This window comes from Pterocles gutturalis, unplaced genomic scaffold, assembly GCF_000699245.1.
Source record: "Pterocles gutturalis isolate BGI_N339 unplaced genomic scaffold, ASM69924v1 scaffold27237, whole genome shotgun sequence".
NCBI classification, from domain to species: domain Eukaryota; kingdom Metazoa; phylum Chordata; class Aves; order Pterocliformes; family Pteroclidae; genus Pterocles; species Pterocles gutturalis.
The window spans coordinates 6,430-16,949 of NW_010108635.1; the positions used below are offsets into that span (position 1 = coordinate 6,430).

General features: G+C 57.5%; 1 protein-coding gene across 2 annotated transcripts in view; it reads right to left on the reverse strand.

Annotated features, from left to right (window-relative positions):
- DLG3 (discs, large homolog 3 (Drosophila)) overlaps nt 1–8,039 on the reverse strand; it is a 14,286-nt gene extending 6,247 nt beyond the window's left edge. The window contains exons 1-4 of one of the 2 annotated variants that reach the window (XM_010072713.1): nt 7,930–8,039; nt 3,750–3,926; nt 2,972–3,047; nt 2,269–2,368 (exon numbers count right to left, since the gene is read on the reverse strand). In XM_010072713.1, coding sequence (XP_010071015.1) covers nt 2,269–2,368; nt 2,972–3,047; nt 3,750–3,926; nt 7,930–8,000 — 424 coding nt within the window. In that variant the 5' untranslated portion in view covers nt 8,001–8,039. Of the gene's footprint in view, nt 1–562; nt 609–2,268; nt 2,369–2,971; nt 3,048–3,749; nt 3,927–7,929 lie in introns of both variants that reach the window. The other variant, XM_010072714.1, reaches the window with a different exon arrangement.
- Between the last annotated feature and the right edge of the window lie 2,481 nt (nt 8,040–10,520).

A 10,520-nucleotide genomic window follows, 5' to 3' on the forward strand; every position in this document is an offset into this window, starting at 1 on the left:
CCTGCTCAGGCTCTGCACTGGTTAGGGAGGTGTGGAGCTTGGCAGGGGACTCATGCCCAGCTGAGGAGCTCCCACCACTGTTGTTTTTCAGGTCTGGGTATGTGGTGCCCCAGAGGAAGGTAGTAACACTTCAAAACGCTGTCACCCGCCCCACTCAGAGGGGACCTGTCATGGTCATGGCCACCTCCCACCCACACTGGCAGTGGCTCCAAGTCTCCAAAACAGCCAGTCCAGCTAGAAGCAGGAGAAAGAGGAGGATGACGAGGTACAGCTCACCCTGGGTGCGATGGGCAGCCTTCAGCTGGGTACTCTTAGGGCACAGTCAACATCCCCAAGCAAACTCCCCCATCCCCTCCCGCATACAGAAGCGGCACCTCATCAAGCCCAGCAGCCTCCGCCGGCAGATGCGGCCTTCCCTGGCAGAGGGGCAGCGCCCGCAGAGCTTCTCCTTCCCTGCACCCAGAGAAGCACAGCTGCCCTGGCCAGAGCCCGGCCATTCCCCAGGCACCACCAGGCATGCCAGCGACAGAAAGTGAACAATGTGCATCGGAATTCAACTTACTCAGGTTCTTTGCTCCATAATAATCGTCACTTAACCCAGGGAAGTCCTGATTTCACAGACAGCAAGAAAGGGGAGAGGGGGAGAGAAGAGAGCGTGGGAGAGGGCAGTCAGAGGGATGGGGGAGACAGAGCCAGACCAGCATTAGTGACAGGAGTGCAGAATGGCCCAGAGCTGCAACTGCAAGTGAGGTTAAATGTTTTCAGAGCTGATGCAATCAGCCTGCTGCCAACATCTTGCCCTATGTGGCTGGACCCCCCCCCCCCCCCACCAAGCTCATCCTTCTCTGCCCCCAAGGGCGACCCTGGGTCTAGGGAGGGCAGGGCGGCCACAGCAGCATCTGCTGGCAGCGGCTGCAGCCCTGACCTTGTAGCAAGCAGGGCCAAGGTGTTTCTCTGTGATGCCTCGTGGGTGTAGTGGCAGGGTGCAGCAGCTCTGCACTCACTTGGACAGCGTGGCTGCTCTGGGGGCAGACACACCACAACCAGTCCTCTAACAGACGCGGCCACGCTTTTCCCCACCTGTGTATGTTAGCTGCCCATGCCCCAGTGCTTGCAGGGGCTGTGGAAGCACAGGGGAAGGACCCCCCACTGCAAGCTGGGAGGAACAGTGGCAGAGCACAGGAAGGAGCTGGCTGCGGGTCTGTGGCACAGCCTGGTGAAAAGCACTGCCTGTCCCATCCCCACGTCCTACATCACTGCGCTGCAGGGCTGACTGAGAGCAACGCCCCAGCGAGCCCCCAGCTCCAGCATGGAGCCCAGCCTCGTCTAGGCACTACGAGAGATACTCAAGACACACAGACTTAACCTTCACTGCAGGCCAGAGGCTCCAGCTCACCAGAAGCTGGTGCCAGCGTGGCACGGACAGCAGCCCCCAGAGAAGCCCAGCATCACCCTCCTGCCTCTGCATCATGCCCAGGAGAGCCACCAGAGGGGAGGAAATGGGCTCACTGTGCTGGCACTGGGGCACAGACATTGCTCTGCCTTGCCCAGCTCCTCTTCCACGAGGTGCAAGGACTGCAGCTCTGTCTGAATGCTTGCTGAAGGAGTGGATGCAGTTTAGCCTCCAGAAGGAGGAGGGGCTGCATTCAGCAAGCAGCTCCAGTGCTGCCCATGTCTGGATTTGGAGCAACAAGCTGAATGCCCTGCCTTTGCTGGGAGCCACAGGGTGCTGTGAGCTGAGAGCTGGGGACCCCCCAGTGTCTCCAGCCAAAGATGCACCTCAGTTGCGGGTGGGCAGCTCCTCCACCAGTGAATATGGGAATACATAACTGCAACTCACTTCTAGGGAAGATGGAGAGCACAGCCAGGACCCTCCCCAGCCCCTCAGCCCTGATGGGGACAGGGGAAGCTCTGCAGGAGGTGGCCAGTCCCTCACCTGGAGGGAAGCAGCCCTTGGCAGGCAGAAGGAGGGAGCAGAGCCCGCAGCAGAGAAGGGAGAACAGGAGGAGGCAGAGCAGGGGGTCAGGAAGGTGTAAAGTTGGATGAAAGGATGAAGACATTGAACATCAGAGAAAGAGAGCATCAGCCCACAGCTGTTGCCTTTGTTTCAAGCTCTGGTTTCTCCCTAGCTGCTGGCACGACTGTGGAGCACAGACCCAAACATGGGCAGATGCCAGAACCCCTGGCTATGGAAACGTGCCAAATCTCTTCCCCCAAGGCAGGGGACCTGAGGGTCACACGCTTGCCCTCTGGCCAGCTGCTACTTACGTTCCTGTCCGCTGCTCTCCTGGGCCAGGTTCTCTTTGCTCTTGTAAAATGGAAACTTTCGAGAGAGGCGGAAACTCTTTTTACGTTTCGTTTTGATCGACTGAAGAACATGGAGATGGAAGGGAGGACAGAAAAAACAATGGTGTTTAACGCATGTGGGAAAAATTAAAATGAAGAGACAATGAGGAGCTGTGTCAGGGTAGTTATCCTCAAATGAAATAATGGAGATTACATGAAAACTGTAATGTAGGAAAAAAATTAAGTATGGAGAAAAACACATGGTAGGGATGCTGGGAAGCTGACAGGGCAATCAGCAGCTCTGCAGGGGTAGCCAGGCTGTTCTCCCTTCCTTGTCTGCTTGCTAAGTGCTCCACGCGAGGGGTGACAGCAGGTACCTTCACCTCCATGAGCTGCCTGGAGTCAGCTCCCAGACATGGACCACAGTGAGATGGGCTCTGCTCCCCCACCACTACAACCAGAGGTCCTTCCCTAGCGCCTTTGCACCATCCTGGGCTCTTCTGCTCACCCTCTGCATGGAGGATTCATGCTGAGCAGATGTGGGCCTGGGGCAGGTCCAGTCATGCTGCTCTTTGCTTTGGAATTGCTCCAGCTGCCCCACCAGGAGCTCTGGCTGCTGGGACTCATCCTTCCCCTGCTAGCTACCAGCTCTGGGTGCCCCGCTGAGCACCAGCTCAGCACTTACCCTGTTGGACTCAATCATGCCAGTCCTGGCGTGGAACTTCACCGTTTTCAATCGTGCTCTCTCCTTCTTTTCCACCCTGATCAGAAGTTAAACGGGAGAAAGAGCCACCAGTCCTGTGCAGTGTGCCCTCTGTGCCACCCACTTGGCTCACCAGGCAGCTCCGCACACCCTCGGAAGGTAGCCCCGTAGGCGAAGGGCAGCTCCTTCCCAGAGAAGGATGGAGGTGGAGCTGCCTGTCCGGGGTCTGGCCAAGGCCACAGTCTGCAGCAGCAGGAGAGGGAACAAGCCAGCCTTCCCGGGAGCGGAGGGAGGGAGAACAGAGATGGGGCTGGCTCTGCAGACCTGAAAGCAGTGGCAGACAGCTATTCTGTTCCCCATGACTTCCCATCTCATGGGACCTGGCTTGCAGAGCTGGGTGGGTTGTCACAGCATACAAGGAGCAGCCTGAAGTCACTGCTGTGACTCTGCTCTCACTTGGAGCCCCAGACTGGCTAACACCAGCTCTACATCCCCACAGGGACCACACAGAGGGCAGAGTGCTCCCCTCCTCACCTGTAGTCTCACCCAGCTTTGGGGAACAGCTCCCCAGCGAGGCCTGCATGCAACCCCAGCTTTCCACTGGGGTGCCCTTCACACTGCACAGCCACGGGGGGGGCAGGGGGTCTGGGACCACAAGAAGAACCCACCCTGGGCAGACCTCTGAGGGCTGTAGGGCTCATGGAAGCTAGGGAATTCCAGGATGCTCCACACGTGACAGCTTCTGCTGACGGACACTCACCTCTTCTTGCTGGGGATGACCCCAATCTGCTCACTCTCACCGTGGGGCGTGACGAGCCTGGCTTGCCACCACTCATCGTCAGAGGCATTGATGACATGCAGGATGTCCCCATAGGAGAAGCTGAGCCCCTGGCTAGGCAAGCAACTGTCCCGGGTCCGGTCATAGTCAAATAGGGCTCTGCAGAGAAGCAGAGAGAGGAGCGATGGCTTTCCCTGAGCATGGCTAGGCACTGGGGGCAGCAGCACTGCTCACCTCCTGGGGCACTGCCACCTTCATACCTTATGGGTACAAATCCTTAAAGGATTTAAACCCAAACTTTGAGGAAGCCTCCTGCTGAGTCAAGCAGTGCCGCACAGCCACTGTCACACACACACATCCCCCTGGCAGGCTCAGCACAAGCCCCAAACCGTGCAATGCAGAAATAACTAAATCAACTTGCTCTTGACCTGGGCTGTGAGAGACGCACAAACCACAGACGCATTGAAGGCAGCTGTGGTTACCAAGCAAGCGAAGCTCACACTGCCTCAAGAAAGCAGCAGCGTGCAGGAGGGCAGCAGGGACCTGGGGTGCGGGGTTGCTCCCCACGGGCTGCAGGGCCAAGGAGAAGGATGGGGAATGCAAGACCCCACTGCTGGCAGCCAGTGACACAGGCAGAGACCATGCACCTTATTTACGTTAGTGCAGAGCCTGTGAATTAGGAATGCATCTGAGGGTATAGATATCTGCTTTCACAACTGATCCTTTTCAGACTCCTAAATAGGTCCCCTGAGAACATTTTATTTAGTTTAAAATTATCTTAAACATTAAACTAACCAGCTACAGAAAAGATTTTCTTCTTAAACTAGGGGAGCACCCTTCCTGCACACGCTTTATTGTACACAGCACTGCAGCCCATACCCACAAGCTGCTCTCGGTAGCTTGATGTACAACTCGTTCTACTAATGTCAGATCTCAAAATGCGTCTGCTTTGATACATCCACTTTGCAAAAAAACAAACCAAGGGAACAGTCACTAAAAGCACCACTGCTGGCAGCACAAGCCCTGTGTTTGCCCCTGGGACCTTGGCCCCGCTCGCCACACAGCCCAACACAAGCCCAGCCACCGCAAACACTGGCTGGTTGCTGGTCCAATCCTGGCACCAACGAGCCTTCCTCAACCAGGAGGGACACCCTCTGCCCTGCTCATTACCCTCTTCTGCTGCAGGGACACCTAAGGGGTGTCTGAAAGCACACAGTGCACGTGTGAGGGCGCAGAGACCATGCTGCAGGTCCCCATAGAGCAGCAGAGCTCGGAGGGCACTTCTTTAGCCAGATCCCTGCTCCAGAACCACCAGGGGAGTGCTAGGCAATGAAACCTTTCAGGTCACTTGGGACTGGCTCAAGGCAGCCAGTCTTGAATGGAGAGGAGGAGAAGGGCTGCTCCATGGCTCGGGAAGGGCTCTTTGGAATGAGACACAATTGCAGTCCTACACATCCAGGTACACCTAGCCACCAGGTCGCTCCTCCTTTCACAGCCTGCTCAGGGCTCTGTCTTGCAAAGGGCTTGCATGGGGGCAGCTCTTGTGCTTGGTTCCTCTGTACCCAAGTGCTGCCCCCAACATGCTGGAGCTGGCAGCAAAGCACCACAGGGCACTTTGGCCAGAGGTAAGCAACCCTCGCAGGCAGCTCCTGGCCAAAAGATAAGGCCGCGCATGGCCGGCAGGAGCAAAGCACGAGCCAAGGCTCCAGGGAACTGGTCAAGCCGGTTCCCAAACTGAGGCACGCTGTGGGGTGCCCTGCCCACATCCTGCACCCTGCCCTGCAGAGCAGTGCTGGCCCTGCAGCTCCCTGCCTCCTCCCACAGCAGCCACTGGCATCCAAGGGCAGGCACAGCAAGATTTGTGCAAGGGACAGCCACCTGCGAAACAAAGGCAGGAGGCATTTGCTTCCCCCAAAGGCTCAATGTTCCTGGACACCAGCCCCTGGCCGTGTCGGCACCCAGGACCCACCGTGGCTGGGTGCTCCCCAGGGCATGCAGGGTGCAGGGACAGACAATAGTGTGGTTGCTCTGCTCTGTCCCCAGGACAGCTTGCGGCACACAGCACGAGCAGCCAGAAGAGCAGATGGTTTGGCTGGATAGCAGGGGAACAGTGCCAGGGACTCAGCATGGTCTCCTCCCAGTGCCCACGCACAATGCCTACATGACCCCCATCCCCACCCAGCACGGCCCCAGTGCCGGTGGACTTTGCCCTGTGGCAGCACAGACAGCTGGCAAGTAGCATGCAAGCCTGCCTCGCCCCTGCCCATGCTGTGTAGCTGCATCTCTGAAACACGTGTTGAGTGCCAGCACCTCCAAATTGGCTCCGGCAGGCACTCAGGTGCCCGGCTCCAGCCCCATTGACAGCACACGGGGTGCAACACAACCTCACAGAGCTGACTCAAGCAGTTGGGTAGCAAGTCCTGTAATTGATGTCCTGTCCACAGAGCAGCAGCTCAGCTGGTTTCGGGTAAACTGTGCTCGAAACTACCCCGCCCAGAAGGGCTGGGGCAGCTTGGGTACCCAGCAGCTCTCGCAAGCATGTTTGTGGGGTGCATGGACACCAGAGCCAGGGAAGGTCAGCAACCTCACAGAGCTGACTCAAGCAGTTGGGTAGCAAGTCCTGTAATTGATGTCCTGTCCACAGAGCAGCAGCTCAGCTGGTTTCGGGTAAACTGTGCTCGAAACTACCCCGCCCAGAAGGGCTGGGGCAGCTTGGGTACCCAGCAGCTCTCGCAAGCATGTTTGTGGGGTGCATGGACACCAGAGCCAGGGAAGGTCAGGAAGGGCCATGGTGGGGTAAAGCTCTCCCCTTGGATCACCCTCTCAGCAAGGCGCTGCCCAGCTCCCATCTGAAGCCACCTGGGTGTATGTGAGGGGACACAGTGCTGTGGAGGCCACCAAAGCCCCATGGGGGGATGCATCAAGAGATGCAAGATGCTACAAGCAGCCTAGAGGCAGGGGGGAGTGCTCTGGCTCACAGGCATGCCCTGATATGTGCAACACCTATCCAGGCAGGGAACAGGAGACTCACAGGCTCAACTCAAGCTGGACCCATCCTAAACCCTGGTCTACCCACAAGGGTGTCCATGGGACAGCAGGGGAGCAAGGGCAGGACTAGCAAGAAGATGTTTATTCAGCATGGCACCCAGCTCATTGCACACCTCCAGCACAGAGCCCGAGGGTGCTAAATCAAGCAAGATCCCTGCAGAGCCTCAGGGGAAGGCATGAATTGCAAGAACCCATAGCTGCAGCTCTCGCCTCCTGCCAGGCCAGGCTTGCACTGCGTCCAGCAAGAGCCTGAAGCCCCTCTGCATAGAGCAGCCACGCAGCGGGAGATGCAGGCTGGGGCTGATGCAGCCTTGGCCCTTGTCATCCTTCCCACATGGAAGTAGAAGCATCCCCTGCTCCTGCCAGCCCCCACCTGCAACAGGCTGTGCAAGGCAAGGATTTACAGGATTATTTTAATTACCAAGTTAAAATTACTCATTAGCTGTCACCCCACTCACGCTGTGGCAGGCAGGAGGTGGCAGGAGGCAGGCAGCAAGCAGGGGCTGTGCTAGCAACACAGGTCTTGCAGCAGTTAGAGCTGCATGGCTGCTTAACCCCTGCCTGCCCTGTTCCTGGCTCTGGACCAAAAGTGCATCTATGGCTCAGAGCAATAATCCTCCTAAGAGCTCATCTCCCCTCCAGCCAGATCTTGCCCCAGGAATGGCAGGAGAAGACAGGTAGAAGCCTGTTAGCAGAGAGCGGTTTGAGGATAGTGTCCTGAACACTGCCCCAAGCAGAAGCAGCACTGGATGCCCATCATTTCCCCATTTCCCAGCGGTCCCCAGTGGGTCGGCCTGGCTGGCAGCCACCCAGGGCTCTGTAGAGACACCAGAGCTTTCCAAAGCGGAGCAGCCCTTGAAAGAGGCACTCAAGTGCAGAGGACCCAGCCCTGGAAAAAACAGTGAAAAAGCACCAGTGTCCCTGCTGCACCCTCAGGCTTCACGATGGATCTCTCACATTCAGTTCCCTCGCCTCTGAAACACACGTCCACAGAGGTGCTGCATGCCCCAGGCTGAACTGTTTTACCCTGCATCCCACACTGTGGGGATATACCCACCCCACACACCTCCAGCTGCCTGAAACAAGGGGGCAGGTAGGGAAGTCTGAGCCTTACCGGACATAGAGAGATCTCTTCTCGCTTGTCCGGAGCGAGCCAGAGCCGGAGCTCATGCTGCTGTTCATCATCTGCTCCCTCAGGTCGTGGATCTTTGACTCGAAGCGGCTGTACTCTGCAGGGAGAGAGAGATGGTGAGTGCAGGCAAGAGCTGCCCCCAGCCACCCCCCTGCACCGAGCATGGTGCAACTGGTAAGTGCTGAGGGAGGTAATGACAGCCTGTCTGGGGGGCATCTTGCCCATGAGCCCGTTTGTTCCCTCACATGAGAGAGGATGAAACTGAAGAGGCTGCAGCACCCTGCCGGAGCCCAGGCAGGGCATCAGGAGCCCAGGCAGGGCACTGGCTGCTCCCAAACCCTCCCCAAACCCTGGCACAGGCAGCTGGGGTGGGGGGAGGCTGCTGAGACCTCCACTGCTACTGAGCTGCAGCTCAGCAAGGGAATGGCTGGGCAGGGGTCAGCATGCTGCTGACCTACAGAGCAGTGCAAAACATGCAGAGAAAGAGCCCCTCCAGGAGACCACCACTCGCTGTCTGGAGCGGGGAAGGCACAACTGCAGCCATGGAGGAGGTCCCCACCTACCGCTCTGCCGGCAGCGGAGCCCTTCCCCCCAGCAGGTGTGGGGAAGGGGGAGGCAAAGCACGGCCCCCATCCATGTAAGGGGAGCGAGGAGAAATTCACCTTTTGCTCCTACATCCCGGTGGCAGAGACCCGCAAGAGGAGCTGGGGAACTCTCCAGAAGCCGCTGCTGCTGCCACTTCCCTGCAAGGTGGCTGGACAGGAGCAGCCACCACCCCGGCGCCTGCTGCCGTGACAGCCTGACATGTAAAGGTCGCTCTAGCAAGCAGAGGGTGGAGGCACAGGCCCTGCTCACCCAGGGCTGACTGGGAAAGGTTTGCTGGGCAGCAAGCAACTGTGGCACCACGGCACCAGGGAAGCTGCCGGTACTACCACAGCCCACCCCAGCAGTTCTCACCTGGACCCCTGATTTTGTCCTCTGGGCACACTCTGCAGCTACATCCCCACATCCCAGCAAGAGGGGACCTGTCTCATCTCTAACACTTGCCTAGAAAGCCTTCTTCACAACCCAGTGGTGTAGATGTGGGTTTTTTGTTTTTTTTTTTTTTTTTGTTTTTTTTTTTGACAGAGCACAGCATCTCAGCAGCAGAGGCAAGTGCTCGCTGCAGAGCGGAGCACCAGCAGCGTGGGGGACTGTGGAGGTGGCTGCCTGTCCCTCAGAGCTGCATTGCACAGGGGCAGCAGGAACAACACACTGCTAAGAAATCCACTGTGGGCTGCATTTGAGAGCCAGACCATCACTGTGCAAGGGGAGAGGCAACTCTCGGTGCAGATCCACATGGGGCTGGGGTTATGGGATTATGCAGCTGCAGCTTGGCATTTCCTGGCTCTCCAGCCCTTCACTCTGCAGCCAGACCCACCTGGGCATGCCCCTTCCACACCCAGCTGCTAAAGATGCATTTTTACTCAAAGACTGAAAAAAAAAGAAAATACAATAACACACAAAAAACACCAAGCAGCACACAGGAACTCCACATGAAGCCCCTACCCCTGCTACAAGACATAAAGAGGTGCCACATGCCAAGTGGGGTCAGCCACTTAATGCGGAGGTCACCAGACCCCCACTGACTCCAGCTGCCCCATGCCAAGGGGCACCCACTGCCCCCACCTGCCTTCCTGTTAGCAGAGGGAAATGCAGAAGCAGCCAGGCAAGGACAAGGCTTATTTTATAAGGAAAGTGAATTCTGACCCCAAAGAAGCACTTTTGCACTTGCCGACCTGCACCCAGCAGAGGGAAGTGGGCTTCATCTTGCTCCACACCTCTCGCCCAACACCACGGTGGACCACAGCAGAATGAGCTGTGCCACAGATGCTTGAGGATGCCCATGAGCTCTTATATCTCAAAGGAGCATCCATCAGAAGTGTGTACAGCTGCTCTGTAAATCTTCTTTGGTACAGAAGGGCTATTTCCCCTGGTAACAGCAGCTGCTGAGCTGCGTGCTACAACCCCTGTCCCCAGCCAAGACATCCCAAACCCCGCTGGGGCCACAGACTCTCTCTACACCTTGCACCAAGAGGACTGCTGCTCCCTGCCACATGGGCTTGCATCCTTCCTGCAACATCCTTTTCCACAAGACGTCCAGTGTGGAGGATACACTGCCCGGACTGGAGAGGCAGCGAAGGGCAAAAGCAGCTTTAAGCTGCCCCTAGCATCAGAGTGCGGATGTCGGGAGGGCAATCTTTGGGTGCCACCATCCTGACAGCAACTGCATCCCCTGCACGCTACCCAAGGACAGAGCTCTCAAATGCCCCCACCTTGACTGGGGCACTGCATGGAAAGGGACTTTCCAGATTTTGCTGGAGTGGCCATGCTGCTTGGAGGGGCTGGGAAGAGCCCGCCGGCATGACAAGAAACACAAGGCAGGCTGGATGCAGCAAACTGAAGGAGGACACAGGGACTGCTCTGGCTTTATCCCCCGGAGAGCAAATGCAATGATGTCCTACAAAGGGTCTCCAAAGGAGCCACCAACCCGTGCTCACTCTGCGGGAGGGTGCAGGGCAGAGGAGCAGCCA